This window comes from Corvus hawaiiensis, chromosome 6, assembly GCF_020740725.1.
Source record: "Corvus hawaiiensis isolate bCorHaw1 chromosome 6, bCorHaw1.pri.cur, whole genome shotgun sequence".
In the NCBI taxonomy this organism is placed as follows: Eukaryota; Metazoa; Chordata; class Aves; order Passeriformes; family Corvidae; genus Corvus; species Corvus hawaiiensis.
The window spans coordinates 33,634,195-33,650,541 of record NC_063218.1 but is presented as its reverse complement, the minus strand read 5'-3'; the positions used below and the strand labels follow the sequence as shown (position 1 = coordinate 33,650,541).

Genomic DNA, 16,347 nt, shown 5'->3' with positions numbered 1-16,347 from the left:
AACATTGTACCAGGGCAGAAGGTTACTGTATGCACTCCTATCAGACATGTCAGCACAATGCACTGAAGTATTTTGGGATATCCTTGTTAGTTCCTTATATAACTGTACTACCTCACTTTCTGAAATCACATCCCAAGGCACATATGAGGAGGGTCAGTACAGCTGTGTCCTACTTCACACCACATCCAAGACTATTGAATTTTGAAGCACTAGCAAGGCTTGTAAAAATACAAAGCAAAATCTTACAGAAGAAAAATACATTAAAAAAAAAGAAAAGAAATTGTGCTCACCTGCTCACCAGCCTGGGATTCCCCTATGATGAATCGATCTCCTGGGCCATCAGCAGCTGTTAAGAGGGACAACACAAATGGTAAAGGCTGAACCAAAACAAATTATGGCATTGTAAATTAAGAACAGGAGAAGAGCAAAGATGATCTACTGTTCAGTTCTGCAGTGTCATCATGACTAAGGTTATAGAAGTTCTGCAAACATTTTACTTTTTAGGTCCTTTTGAGATGTGTTTATTATTTTCAAAAACACAGGTTCTAGAGAACAGAGTATTTTTAACTGAAAATTTCTGGGCAGTATGAGGTCATGTAAATGAAGACTAGGAGGAATTACATTAATAACAAAGATTTAAGAGTGTTCATGACAGTATTGCAATACTGAAAATTAAGAGTCAGAGGTCACTGATTTAACAAGTCTTCAGGACTTCCAATTTAGTAAATCTGCATTTTTACAGGGACAACAAAGGCACAATTACTAATGGCATTTAAGCTCCTGCCTGCGTCAAAGGTTTTCAGCAAGTTGCATTAGTGGTATTATAGGCCTTACCATGGTGTAAAGCATGTATGAACAACAAGCAACTCTGCCTTTCCAAGCACAGCAGTCACGCTGCCAAGCATGCTCAAACAAACTAGGCTTGAATGATCACATATAAATATGTGTTATTATTAATTTTAAATCTGTAGCTGTCAAAAGTTGATTTCCTAGAGATGAAGTCTAATCAGTGACAACCTTTGTCTTAATAACTTCTGTTTTACTTCAGGCACCCTTAATATCCACCTAGGTAACCTTGTATAGAGAATAACTGCTTTCAGGAAGGATGCCCATTCAGTCTATAATGATTTACCACATTTGTTCTCATGCACTGGCTGCAGCTTTGCAGATCATTATCTATGGTACTTAGTCACGTTTGAAGACTAATAATTAACTTAACTTTAAAAGCCTATCAAACAGACTAATCTATGAGCTTTAGAGCAAACGCTAAAATAACAAAGTAGAAATGGACTCTTCAACTATTTAAGATATGCTTGAATAATGTATGTAATACTACTGAAAACAGTTATCAGACCTTCACTGCAAAAAATGCGCTTGGATGATCCAGCAAAAGAAGAGAAAGAAACCCCTAATAGCAAAATTATTTTAAACCTGATAAAATGCTACTGAATTAGATTTTATTCCCTCACTAATAGTAATATGGAGACAAAGTTTATAGATGATGTACAACTGATATAAAATGAGAAAAAGACAGGGGTTTGGGCAGACATTTTATGCCACTGAAAGCTTATCTTTAACTTTGCTTAAGAAGTATCCATTAATGTAGTCAATATTATCTCTGCCTAAAAGCTTTTTTTCCTCATATCCAAAGACAACAGGTTCACAAGAACAATAAGATTAGAACAAAAACAATAGAGGAGAATAGAACTGCCTGATGAATTCAGGGCAGACCTAAATGTAAAGAAAATTATTAAAGGCATTGTCCAAACGTCTTTGACACACAGGCTTGGGGCATCAACCCACTCTCTAGGAAGTCTGTTTCAGTGTCTGCCCACCCTCCTGGCAAAGAAATATTTCCTAATGTCAAATCTAAACCTTCCCTGGCACAGCTTTGAACCATTTCCACACATAATGTCGCTGGACAACCTGTGCCCTTCACCGCTACAGGGAGCTGTAGAGAGCCATGAGGTCACCTCTCAACCTCCTTTTCTTCAAACAAGACAAACCCAAAGTCCTTAGCCACTCCTCATAGGACATTCCTTCCAGCCCTTTCACCAGCTTTAGTATCCTTTTCTGGATGCATTCAAATATCTCAGTGTTACTCTACTTGAATCCACCACCAAAATGAGGGTTTGTGTATTGGTTCTGACAGAAGTTGCTGTACTTCATGATCACTCTGCTCATTCTGCATGTTTACTGAAATTGTACTCGTGCTTTGCCTTACCCTGCAGCAATCAGGTTGCAAGACAGCACTGGCTTGATCCTAAGGCCCTTGTCACTCAGCATTCTACTCAGAGCTCACCCTCTTAGCTTTTCTCAGTGTTACATTACCTGTATTCCTCGGGCTACATATGCACTCCCTTGCTGCTATTACTAGTCATTTTGGTCTGCCTGTCTCTCACACACACTCATCTTGTAGACCTGAAATTTTATTTTTATATCAAATCTATGGGGAAGCTACTGGATTACATCCATTGCATGAGTCTGCAGACAGTCTATTTCATGGGCAGTTGCTTGCCATGGTTTCAGCTGCCAGTAACAAAAAAGATATTTTAATGTCCCTAGAAAAAGGTTAGCTATTGCGTACAAGTTTCAACATGGTCTTGTGATGATTCAACCACTACCAGAATTAAATCACTACTAGTATAATGTTCAATTCTGTATATTTTAAATTTCCTTCATAGATATATGAGGTGAGCATCATTGTTCTTACTTTACAAAGGGAAAAACTGCTGCACAGAGAAGCAACTGGCTCAAAATGATACAGCACCTACTGGCAAAGCAGAGTATGAATTCAGGTCTCTTGGGAAACCACATTCGTTGCTTGCAATGAATAAAGTCATACAACTAATTTTATTTATATATGTCAGCAGCAATATTTTTAAAGTAAGAACCTCTTCTTTTGAGATGTGTCTGTAAGAGAACATTCCGGTGAGTTTTTTGAAAATTCTCTGATGCAATCAGTATCTGTAACAATTATTATCTGTAACAAGATATGTAAGAAAATCCTCATTAAATCTACAACAGAGGAATAGAAGATGAATCTGTAATTCAGAAAAAGATGTTCTGTTATTTTCCTGAATTTTAAATGTTTCCAAGAAACACATGAGGAACAGAGATCCACATCTAGGAGCACACCTGGATGCACATTTGCTTGTGTACACATGTATCCACTTAAAAGATCTGAGCTCAGCTTTATGGCCTTCCTTCAAGACAGTTGCATTTTATATAATTGTGACCTCAGCAATGATCTGTATCAAATCTAAACCAAAATAACCCCTGATGGATCCAAACCAGATGAATTAACATGCTACAAAGTGGCAGACACTGTACTTCATGTCCACAAAGAGAGTGTTTACCTCTGACAGCGTAACCGTCTTTTACTGATGCTGGAAATGGTGGCAGATTATCTTTTGCATATACATCTTGAGCAAGGACTCGGCCCATTCCATCTAGAGAAAAAAGAAAAGACGATGCTCTGTGTCATTACAGTGAGTGAAAGGGGGAAACGAAGTTAACAACAGTGCGCTCCCAAGAGGTGAAATGTATGTGTATGGGACATAGAGATCTCTCCGGCTTTTGATTTTTGACTTTACATAAAGGAAAAAAGAATGGAGTCTGAAAGTAGTGATAAAGGATTTGTTCAAGTCTGTGCTCCTGGTTATAGTGAAATTGCTCACAATAGATTTGAATACCAAGTACCCAAACCCAAAGGTGATAGCTCTGATTAAGGATCAGACAGAAAAACAAGTATTTGTTTCTTCAGGACAATTTTTCCCCCTAACATCTCTTAAATATATGTATTTTCTTTATTTTCCTTTATTTGAATTTCTATTAAACTTCTTTTTTAAAAACTTTTAAAATGACTTTTCAAAAGTGAATCCTGTGCACAAAAGGTGAGAGGTGATGAATTGAGAATGGCAACGATGGACAAGTTTTCATAAATTGACAAAGAAGTTTTGCAATAGATTAGCTTCACCTAATCACTGAGAGCATTCCTGCTTAATGGAAGGTGAGTGCACATAAGTGACAGAATTATTTATGTAAATTTACACTGTTATAGTTCTAAATATTTTAATAGCTGTTTCAAACATACTCTTTCTCTACACTTAGCAACTATGACTGATGAGCTGTAATTTGTTTCAGCCTCCCTGTAGGGACTAATATGAATTACTTCTCCCTCAGTCAAGTGGCTGATACATTTATGGCACCAGGAAGAGCTTTTTTTTAGTATGATATAGAACAGAGTGGAAAACATGTAACTTACCCCTTGATACGGTGTGAGAGGGAAAGCAGATTTATTACATGTGTGATTAGATATACTGGGAAGGGACACATGGGTCAGAACTACTGAGATTGGCTTGATTCCAGTATGCCTAAGTAGAAGGAGGAAGCCCTGCTCATAATAGAAGCCACTGCTCCTACAGTGCACTGTGGCACAGGAAGGCAACATCCAGCTGAAAGAATGACGGAGTGAGAGGATGCAGGATTATTTCTGCCAGGAGAATTTGCATGGATATGTACTTTAGAGATTATGATCTTTGAGATGTGCCAAAAAAGAAAAGTGCATAAAGTGTGTTTCTTATTTTACAGACAGGGAAATCAGTATGGTTCTGGATTCCCAGGGAAGGCAGAAGAGCTAGTGCCACACACTAAATGGACAGGTTTTGTTAAAAAGTGCACCTACTCGATTTGAAAATGTTCAGCTCCAATGAAGTGGTATTATAATGAAAATTATATTTTGCTTATTAACTCAAAGGGATTTAGTTAGCAATTAATTATCATAACTACAACATCATTGTACTCATATCCATATGTATCAACTTTGAGCCTGAAGTCAATATTCATGCTGCATTGCTGAAATAACCATTGCCATGAAAATGCTGCTGAAACCCATTAAAGCAACTAGAAAAGCACTTTTGTGATGGCCATTAATTCACCCGTGCAAACCTGTGTATCAGTGCCTGTGATACACAATACAGAAGTCATTAGAAAGCTCACAAAAGCTTGTACACTTATACTGAGTAAAGGAATGCAGACACATACATTTAAATTATAGCACAGAAAAGGCAGCTATCAAAGGCCTAGTAAAAACATCCTTTGTTCACAGATACATAGAATCTCATACAAAAGTGATACTTCTAATTTTAGCAGGCAAGTTGTGCCTTCCTTCTGCTTTGTGTCTGCATGCAAAATCACACCAATTAGAGCAAAGTTGAACAGTATGTTCTTGGCATACTGCCATGCAATATTTGAAAGGAATAAATGGCTAGCCAGTAATGGGAATGAGTTTCATTATAAGAAGAAAAAGGTAAGAATTGTTTGTTGAAGTAGCCTTAGGCATTTAAAATGAAGCAAGTCAGCAACTAGAGGACAATCTTGAGTACCTTTATACTCTCTCTTATTTAAGAAATTATCCTAAAAATACAGTTTGACCTTATTTTGATTAATTGTAATTCAGAAGGATGTTCTGAATTATTTTAATGTCATCAAACTGTCCCTTGTGAAGCTCACAGCCTTCTAACACAAAATGGAAAATTATTAAAGTCACTTTTCAAATGTGGGTATTTGCTAAGCTTAGGTGGTGAAACTGGTACAGTTCTGTGAAGAACTTTGATTTCTCTGGGGCACAGCAATAAGGCAGATCTTGTACTAGGAGGTGATGGATTTTGTAAATATTGCCCTGGTAGCACTTCAGCATGACATGAAAAGTCAATGCTATCAAAACATTCACTTAGGCTCTTGGACTAGACCAAAATAAATGTGCTGTTCTCGGGCTTCAGCCCATAAAATGTAGATTGCTTCTGCATTACAATTTTATTATCAATTAAACCGCTGTCTCTTCTTAGTTTCAGAAGAATAATCATAATCATGTTGTCTAAAAACTTAACTTTATGTGCCCACAGAGCTACATTCAGGTAACCTCATTTATTTGGAATAAAAGGCTAATTGGGGGCTTCATGCAAGATATCGATGATGGCAGGTGAGAACCATGCTTCAGATGCTTTTGGTTTATGACATTTCTGTTTTTTAAATATGAAAAAGGTTAAATAACCTATACAGTCACTGAGCAACACACCAGCATGAAAGACATGTTTCAAAAGATAACTTTAATAATCCTCTCCCTCATGTTAGGAGAGAATAGATAGATCTGTGATACAGTATACCTTGACTTAATCAAGAATAAAATCAGGACTGTACTGGGTATCTGTACAGAATAACATTCAGCAGCTTTATTTATCAGGATGAATGCTATGAAATATGTTTAGTAGTGTAACTAAATCAGGTTAAATTAATTAGGCAATTAGCACTCCTAGAATTTTACACATTTCACTTTCCTTAGGGAGAAACTGTACTCCTGAAAGATAGTTTTCAGAAGCTCAGTGTTAAATCAAGACACAAACTCACAAAGAAAACAGACACAGCACAATAGTGCTTTTCTGAATCCAGTTTCAGACCTTCAGGACTACTTCTTATTATTTTCTGAAATTAGATGTATATGAACAGAAAAATAAATAAACCCGTAGCTACATGAAAAACTGGTTTTTAATGAATTGCATTCTTCAAAATTAACATCTTTTATCAAACACATACATGTGCACACACACACATATGCCTATACAAAACAATCCTATGTATGTCTATAACATTATGATGATCACTTCAGAAGTTCTGAAAGTGCATTTCCATCTTGATATTTGTATCTGTAGATTAAGAGAATTGAATTTGCAGTATCACAGACACAGACATGTCCTTAAGGCTGTCTCTTATAGGCTCAATCCTGAAATTTCATACTACATACTTGGAAATCTTACAGTGCTAAAATAAGTGTATACTACTTTAAAAATAAATTGCAAGACAAAATTTTGCACTACAGTGCAAAAATATGAAGGAATTGTCGGTACAATTATGTGAACATTAAATCAAGAATCTGTCTCTATTAATGTTACCATGGATCTAACACTTGTGTTTTGGGTGAGAGGGAAGAGAGTCAAAACTATGGTGACTCAGCAGACTCAGTTCATTATTTTTGAAAGAATAAGAGTGCCAGGAATAACAATACATATGTTCTGGAATTAGAATCAAAACTTCTTTTATGCAAAGAAGAATCATAATCCTGCAGTACCATAACTGTATCTGACATACCAAAATAAATATATGATGTGCTTATTTTTCAGGGAGGCAGATGCCAGTCTTTCATCCTTTATTTCAGGAATTCAGTGTTGCATACATAGCATTCATTTGGACTGAATGTACCCAACCCTGCAGCTCATCATATTGTTCACAAAGGGCTGTCTTAGCGAAGACATTTAACTGACAGCTACCCAAAAAGGCACAATAGTTATGCTTAGGCATTTATGCCTTAATGCCTTCTTCTAATCTGCACACCATTATTAAAAAGTGCAGGGTGTATTATGCATATTCCTTGTTGATCCAGTATTGGTGCTGTTCTGAATGGAGGATATGGAGCATCTTCTCAGAAACTGTGCTGCCAAAGCACAGGGGAGCACTGAACTCTGCTTGGAGTCACTAAATGCACAAGTGTTATATTACATATAGTCTGCTAAATCGGTATGTCAGTATGAAGACATCTTGAAGGCTTCTGGTAGCACAAAGATTTGGCAAAGAGCATGAAAACTTTGAAATTCCAAGCCAGAAGACAGAATATTCCATTCAGAAACCATTGATATCTCTCTGCTGTCTGTAGCACACCAATGTCCTAAATGTTTTTGCCTCTTGAGGTTTACAGTTCCACAATCTCTTTGCTCACCACCTTACTTTTGGACAATCTGGAAGAACCCCTGGAGGAGGTTTCTGCTTCCCTACCTACTTTAGGTTCACTTTTCAGCGTATTTCCTGTCATAGTTTTGTTATGTATCAAGAACAATCTCCCAGATAATGCATAGCCTTGATGCTCACGAAGAATCCAACTTAAAATACCTCTGTAATTGATGATTTCTGTTCCAAGCACTGGGGTCATCTCCAGAACTGTGATGAAGGCCTTGTCCATAGATGTCAATGGGAATGGAGACATGCGATGTCTTCTCGCTACCTTGGTAATGTCAACAGCACTGTGACCTGCAATGAGAAAGAAGCAAGTTTATGTGCGCTACAATGACCAGATTCAGGTAGTGATGTTCATTTAAACGATTTTACTGAAACTAACATGGCACTTTGGAGCAAATTAAATTAGTTAGTTATCACTACTGAGCTTTCATGTCAGACACTGTATTCAACTAGAATCAAGAGAGTGTATATTCTTATTTATAATCAAGAACATACCAGAAGTCTTGATGAACATGAAAAGATTGGTTAAACTAAACTAGAAACCCTTCAAGGTGATGCAGTATTTTACACTGATGATGATACTCTGAGACTAACTCAGTTCTATGAACTCAGGACAATTCACTCCATTCTGTTCTGCACAAACATCTCAACATGCTCTGTGCCATACACAGATAAAGCGTGCCAGTGAACCTACAATCCAAGAGTGAGATGGGAGTCAAAAGGTTCAAAAGGAAGATAGAGCACAATTAAACCACTGGGCAGTCAAGACAGCAGACAGTGTCTCCGGCTAGTGGGCATCCTACCAATTGACAAGATTTTGTTGTCACCATAGCAAAGTGTTGTTTAAATGTATGATTAGAGTGAAGGCAGTAGGACAACTTAAGGAAAGCTTACTTTTCCCAAGTGTGAGGGACAGGTAGGGAGAAAATATGACAGAAGTTGTTTGAAAATGAAGCCAACAGCATGTTTGAATCCATGATACTTACTGAGAGATTAAACAAGGGGACAACAAGCTTTGAAGGATTTTGAAAGTGAAGATAAGCAACTGAAGAGAGAACTATTGCAGGAATACATAAACAAGAGTAACAGATAAAAACCAAAAGATGAAGACAATTACAACTGCAGAGTATCTTGAAAGGATTTACCTAGAACAAGAAGGTATTTATGAGAGCCAAAGTAGGTGATGTTCTATATGTGATATGTAATGATATTCCTAAGTAACACAATACAGAAAGCATTAACAAATAATAGAAACTAATTTTTATTGACATGATTTTGCTTTACAGTCACTACATAAATATCTAATTTGTTGTTGCACATCTGCCTCCAGATTCTGCAAAAAAACCAGATTATTGCTTTAAGTGTAGTCTTCTAATTAAAAGTAAGTAAAAAATAGCACAACAATCATGGAGTCTAAGTCCTTCCTTCAGAAGACAAGGCTTCTTAATTAATCTGTATATAAAAAACTTGTTCAGCACTCACACATGCTTGCCTTTTTATGTGAGAGATTGTTCACTAATTATTTTTGCTATTAACACGGTAACTATCTTTCAGAGGAAGAAGTAGAGACAAGTAAAACTGCCCACCTAATTCTTCCAGGAATGATTCTGGAAGAAATTTTTTGAACAATCTCTTTGTGCGTATTTAGAAGGTAACAGGATGATAAAAGCAGGCACTGTGAATCTGTCAAGCACAAATAATTTTTAATTGACTTAATTCCTTTCCTTAAGATAGCAGTTGACATTCTGAGGAAGAGAGAAACAACTGATGAGACATTTTCTAACTACATTAAGACTTTGCGCACTCTTAAACCTAGCTTTCTCATAAGCAAACTAGGGAGAAATGATCCAAACTAAACTATTTTAAGAGGAAAGTGTAACTAATGGAAAAACTGCATTCCTGGTTTTAACAACAGGGATCTCTTTAGCAAGCTTACATTTCCAGTTATTATGCCTGTTTTTTGTTAACAACACCATTAAAGAGGAAAACGAAAGCATTTGTGAAATACAAACTTCCCATACCCACCTCTGCATAGAGAAACCCTGCTTTAGCAGCACTGTCATTCCTGCAGGCCCAGCAGATTCCACATAATATATGCAAAAAACATTTTCCTGATGTTTTGTTTTAAGTTGGAAAATATGAAGGAAGATGCTAAGAAAAAATATATCACAGCAATGAAAGCTGAGGGAATTGTGTGGCAGTAAACAACCTTTATGGTATTGCCACTAGCTGTTTTTACTGCTACTACCAGTAGTTTCACTGTCACTTAAAACTCAGTTAGCTACTTCAAAAACTCACATTTCGCCTCTTCAACCCTTAAAAAGTGACAGAATTCACTGTTTTGAATGCTTTGAATGGTCCCCAGAGAGCAACCTTCAGATTCGCAAGTCTGTCCCTAATGCAAGTCATTTGCTTAAGACTAAGGTTCTGTTAAAATCTTCTGAGAAATACATTCTCCAACATAGATTTTTTGGAAAATAGATAAAATTCCCTAAATTCTGACATCTTTTTTCCAACACCAAAAGTAACACTCATTATTTCTGCAAGAAAAGCCAAGAAAATAGAGGCCCTTTAGGTTAACACTAGCATGAATAACCTTAAAGAAGAAAGAAAGATGCTGGTGCAACTACTAACCTCTCTCTCTCCTATTTCTTCCTACAAACAAATGCTAACTCTTCTATTAGAGGTATCACATGTTTAAACAGACCCAGAGATAAACAATGACTTTTTTTAAGTTCTAAAATTACTGAATGGTACTTTAATTACAAGCAAATGACATTAAACAACTCCTCAGACTTTACCAAGTTATCTTTCACTAATGTGAAATGTCAGATAGCTCTAAAAATAACTACTTACATTAAGCTGCATTTTGTATGACAAAATAATCCTCTGGCTTTGAAGCAGCTAATTCAATTGGTTGCATAAGGTAGAAAATTCTTGACAGCCTTCTCTTTTATCACCAAAACAACTTCCTATTCCTGTCACTATACATATATATATACACACACAGGGTGGATCAAATTTTAGACTAGAAAAGACTCCCACAACACAAAGAAAAAGAATTGTGCAAATTAAACAACACATCACTTGGATCAAATGTCAATTCTTAACCTTTGCATTTTTTTGTTTGGTTCTATGTAATCCAACATTCAAATTCATGTTCAAGTATGAAAAAAAAAAAAAAAGTATATTTAATTTGAGAACTTCCATTTTCATTGTCTTGGAGTGTTAATTCTTGCCCATAAAACCTGCACACACATGATCATTTACAACAAAACCTCACAAACAACACAGACCTCCACGTCATTAAAAAAACAACTTGGAAGAATAAATTACAGGGTGATTCTCCATTGATACATGAACACTATGAGCTATTTACAGTTTTACCTTTGGACTGGATTTCACTGCCTTAAGTTATTAAATTTCTTCTGCAAACCCACTTAGTCCCACTTCTGATCTGACTATCACTTGCTGTCTTCTGAGAAGTCTTAGTTTCTCAACAGAGGTAGAAAGTTTCTGTACTTACTTGCTCTGAGGATGTTCTCTTTGCTGCTGCACCTAGACTGGACCTGCAGAGAGAGCACAGAGTCTATGAGCTACAGAAGTTAACAAGAATGCAAAATACAGAGATAAAATGGGCAAGCTCCTGGGATCTAAGACAGAGGCTATACATATTTTCAGCAACATTCTTACATATTTTGCATGAGGTAAGTATATTTAAGCAGAAGGGTAGTAAGCTGATGGTCAGAATCTGATACAAGCAATTTGATTCCACACCCCTCCCATAAGAAACAAGATGGCCTAAGGACAGTAGGAGAGAAAAATCAAATAACAGTGCTTAAAATTACGTGTTAAGCATCAGTTTTCAACAGAAAACCCACATTTTCTTACACAGTTGTAATTACAGTAGCTCTGAATCTAGGTCCTATTTGATGATTAGACAGAATACTAGCATAACTATATGACCTGATTGAAAATTCTACTGTTGCTATTTTCAGGCATTGTAGAGAGTTTAAAATATTCGGTTTCAATTGTGTTGATTCTGAAGATGTTTAATATGAATTTTTCACAATTGTATAAGCAACTCACAATTGTATAAATGGCTCCTGGCTGGAGCCAGATAAATTTACTCAGCTGTTCCTATTTGGTTAAAAGAAATGCTATGTTCAGTATGAATTTTATAGTGGAATTCTACTTTAAAAAGTAACTATGTGAGAATGACATGGTTCCTCAACAAATCCTCTTCCTTGATGCTTAGCTGACACTGTGCTATTCCAGATAGATTAGTCTGGCTACAGGGAAATTGGACAATTCACATTGATCTAATATTCTAGTAACACTGGATATTTACAATTCTATTTACCATGCAGATTTAAAAAAGAATTGTTTTTTTAAAGAGTATCAGCCCTGTAAACACAACACACTTCAGATTTTATCTATACTGAAGCATCAATTCCTGTTAATTCTTCTCAGGTTTGGAAAGATAGCACCATGTATAATAACCCTGAAGTTGCAAGTTTTCAGATGGATTCTACTGCCAGGCCAGCTGACTGAACTAGCAGCACTTGAATAAAAAGCATTTTGTGTGGACAAAACCCCAGCTAAAGTAAACTTCACAGGAAGACAAACCTCTGAGATTGTAAGAATTGAATCCTTCTCTTTTTGACTTTTTTGACAAAGGTATTTTAAATTTCAATGAGAACACTAATAAAGTAAAACTGTGGACACGTAATGAAAGAAGTGGAATAGCACAGGTGATGCTGAGGGTGTAATTTCCCAGCAGAACATTTGTCTCTGCTGCAAAAGCAAAGGAGTGAATCCAGTTATCTTTCAGACCTCACTTTGAACTTGCAGTTACAGAAAAATTGCCTAGAAAGTGAATATGTATGATGTAACAACTGATGAAGAATGGTAAATGCCCAATCCCTCAAAAGCTGTCTTCAGAAAGGAACAACCATTTAAGGCTGAAATGAACTGTGCCCCAGCTTCTAAACCTCTTTCTTCTGTTCCACAGCAGCTTGCCCCAAATAGATTCACATAAAAAAACTGGATTCTACAGCGCAACACGGTCTACTTATTGTAATGGAATAACTTATGGAAAGTAATGTTGCAACTTAGAGTGGGTTATGGTGTCCTTCCCTGAAAAAAACTCTTGTTTAACAAAAACAAACAGAAAAAACCCCACACCCTCCCTCCTTCCCACCAAAACTACTATACAAGAAAACTGCAAACAAAATATTAATGATGCCCAAATTTGGCCCAGAGTTGTTTTACCAGATTTCAAAGGCATAAAATGAACTCTCTTTGGAAGAAGTGAATATTTAACTATAATTTACCAAAGAACAATTCTGGACCAAAAAGGTGATATAATGGTAGGAAAGAAAACACAAAAGAAAGAGAAGCACAGTTTGAGAGGGAGAGAGAAGCAGGATGGATGTTGCAAGGCAGAAGATGGTGTATGCAAAAGGAGACATGGGCCTATGTGTGTAAGGCTACTGTTTAAAATGGAAGAGGCTCTCTTATTTCTCACTGAAAAACATGAAAAGAGAAAATGAGGAATGGACCTGCTGCAAAATAACCAAGCGGTTCAGCAAACTGTGGAATGAAATACAGTGAAATAACATAGTCCTAAAGAAAAAGGCAAAAAACCAAAAATACAAAACACAAACATTTGAAACGATCTACTAAAACAAACTAAGTAAAATATGTGATCCAAAGGACACAGATAAAAGCTACTAGAGAAGGAGGAAAAATGTTAGCAGACAAAGACAGTGCTAAAGAAGTAAAATGGAAGTCAAGAGAGAGTCTTTCAACAAAGTGGAGGAACAGAAGGAGCCCAAACCCATAGCGCAAAGCAATGTTTGCGAATGGAAAATAGCTCCTTTGAGCAGTAATAGTTACTCTCGAGTTGTAGCCTCTATTCCTCCTCAGTTCATCTTTAAGCCCTTCCAACCTATAGTGGAGCTAGTGTATGGACAAAAACAAGAGATTTATAATGAACAGAGCAGCTGAGATTTGCAGATCAAATCTTGCAATATAAAAAACGTGCTGACAAAGTTTTGCTCTTAAAATGTCCAAATGACAATGGTAACAAAAGACAGCTGGCTTCACATACAGCCTCTTACAGGTCATTTTTTTAATTCTGTGCACACAGAGGACTTCATATTTACTTTTTGATTTCTTACACCCAGCCTAAAGTTTCCATGTTATCACTCACCTGATGGGCAACATATGCAGTATGAGAAATAATTTGCTTCCCACAAATTTTAAAAGCAGCTGTGGAAGAGGAATCCATGATAATAAAATAAAGGCTTGATCAGCCAGACTTGATTGTTTCCCAACCTATGCTCACAGCTGCAGAATACAAACCATGTTTTAACATAACTGACATCAAAATTAGTTATTACATAATACTTCTCTTTAATATGAATTGCACATTCTTATCCTAAATGTTATTTTTAATCAAAACTCCAGTAAACTGATTTTGAATAAAACCCACCAGTTTCCTAACACATACAGTTTTGGCAGCAATGGAGCTTTTTATAAATGGGGTCATGTGCTTTAAGTGCCTTTTATCATATTCAATATTTGTGTGTTTTACTACTTTGTTATTTGTGACATTTACAGGAAATCTATATTGTTTTCACAGCTATTGTTAAGTGAAGAATCCATACTACATTGCATATAGTACCATGAATGACTGGGGAGAGTTATTATTAGTAGTATTTACTATAATTCTTCTCATTCACAGGTAGTTACAGAAATAACAACCTATGGCTGTCTTTTCTTTCACAGGGAAAGTATAGATTTATTGTTTGTCCATGCTACAGCCTCTTGGCTCCCAATCTATCTTGGTAGAAGATACACTGGGCTACCAGCCAGTACCATTCCCCTGCATAGTTCAGACAAAATAGAACCAAACCCAAAGCATTCAGTTCACATTACTTTGTATTTTAAGCAAACTGGATTTTATGTTCTTGAAGATGTAACTTCATCACGCCGGAATGCAGAGTAAGCTTTCCCCCACAGGCTGAAGTAGTAAATAGAATGTGAAATAAAGTACTCAAAAATAAATAAAGGGAATGGTAAAAATAAAGAGTTGTGCTGACAGCTTCTATCTATCAGTCATGATTGGTCTGAAAAAAAAACCCCAGTGGCTTGGCTAAATTGGATTAATTTAAATTTACATAATATGTTTTGCTGCAAATAAAAATCAGTCTAAAATTTTTTTTTTTACAAGAAAAATAGAAAAAGACATAAAGAAAAGTTCATGCTACAAGTGAAGAATTTTTGTGAAAAATAATGAAAAAAGAAAACTGAGAAACCCTTTAACACTTTACCATGACTGTTAGGAATTGTTAGAGAAATTACTTACCTTTTTAAAGTCATAACAAGATTAGCACAGTGTATTAAGTCAGCTCTTCATTATGGGAGGTACAATTAAAAGCCATTGGTTATAATAAAACAAATTGCTAGACAAAGATGAAGAGTTTCCAGCCCAATATGAAAAGCTAACTCTTACGGGAGTACATTTTAACTCAATATTACAACATGAAGAACAATTCAGAACAATGACATCAAAACATGAGTTACCATCAACAGAAAGTTCCCATTTTTCAGGAACGCAGTGCCTGTAGGAGGCTGACCCCATAACCTTTAGCACTTATGGGAAAGCACATTGCTCCACTCTGAGGAAAGCATGCAAAATGTGGAACCACCAGCAGAAACCCAAACATACGCAGACACAGAGGACTAAGGTACAGCAGAGGGAATGAGTTCGCCAAGCTGTAATGAAGGAAGCAGGGTAAGCAAAGCACAGCAGCTGTTAACAATTTCAGAACTGTATTCCTCTCACTCTCCTGAACACCAGGCAGGCCTGTTCATGAGGTATTGGACTACTGCACTTTCTGCTGGTGAGAAAGTGCGTAACTCATACAGCCTTTCCTTGAAACTTCAGCTTTATGAAGACAACTTATCTGCAATGATGTGGGAAAGTATGCTGCTGCTGCTTTTTTTCTGCATGTGATTTATTAGTGATTACATGACCTGAGTTCTGTACAATATATACAGTGCACACGCCATTTGAATGGTCTCTGAAATATTTGCCTGCTTTAAATAGATTTCAAATCATATGTTATCTGATTTATAACTGAGGGGTTTGCAGTGTGTCTTCTGCCTAAAATACTTTTTATCCTCTAAGAGTGGATAAATTATTCAGTGCCTCTAAATAAACAAATAAGAAAAAACTAAACAATGAATAACAATGTCTCAAGCTTCTCTGATAATACTTTAAAAACTGATTTCAGAGTGTTATTCTAAGCAATGTCCAAAAGGTTAAACTGGGAGCAAATAAAAAAATGCAATGAAATACACTGTTGATTTCATTAAAAAATTTGGGTTAAATCTAACCTGAAGAACCTAGAGAATAGCTTTGACTGAATTAATATAGAATATAAAAATGAAGTTGCTAAAAAAACATTCACAAGTATGGCTTGGGTTGGAAGGGACCTTAAAGATCCTCCAGTTAAAAAAAAAAATAAGTGCATCTGGAAATGTGTA

The 16,347-nt window shown here is 36.2% G+C and overlaps 1 protein-coding gene across 24 annotated transcripts in view; it reads right to left on the bottom strand.

Annotated features, from left to right (window-relative positions):
* GPHN (gephyrin) overlaps window positions 1-16,347 on the bottom strand; it is a 286,068-nt gene that overhangs the window by 40,612 nt on the left and 229,109 nt on the right. For 12 of the 24 annotated variants that reach the window (XM_048306432.1, XM_048306437.1, XM_048306442.1 and 9 more), the window contains 5 exons: window positions 13,690-13,752; window positions 11,315-11,357; window positions 7,942-8,079; window positions 3,360-3,452; window positions 291-346 (listed from right to left, as the gene is read on the bottom strand). In XM_048306432.1, the coding sequence (XP_048162389.1) occupies window positions 291-346; window positions 3,360-3,452; window positions 7,942-8,079; window positions 11,315-11,357; window positions 13,690-13,752 (393 nt within the window). The remainder of the gene's footprint in view (window positions 1-290; window positions 347-3,359; window positions 3,453-7,941; window positions 8,080-11,314; window positions 11,358-13,689; window positions 13,753-16,347) is intronic. The other 12 variants (XM_048306436.1, XM_048306443.1, XM_048306444.1 and 9 more) reach the window with 1 other exon arrangement.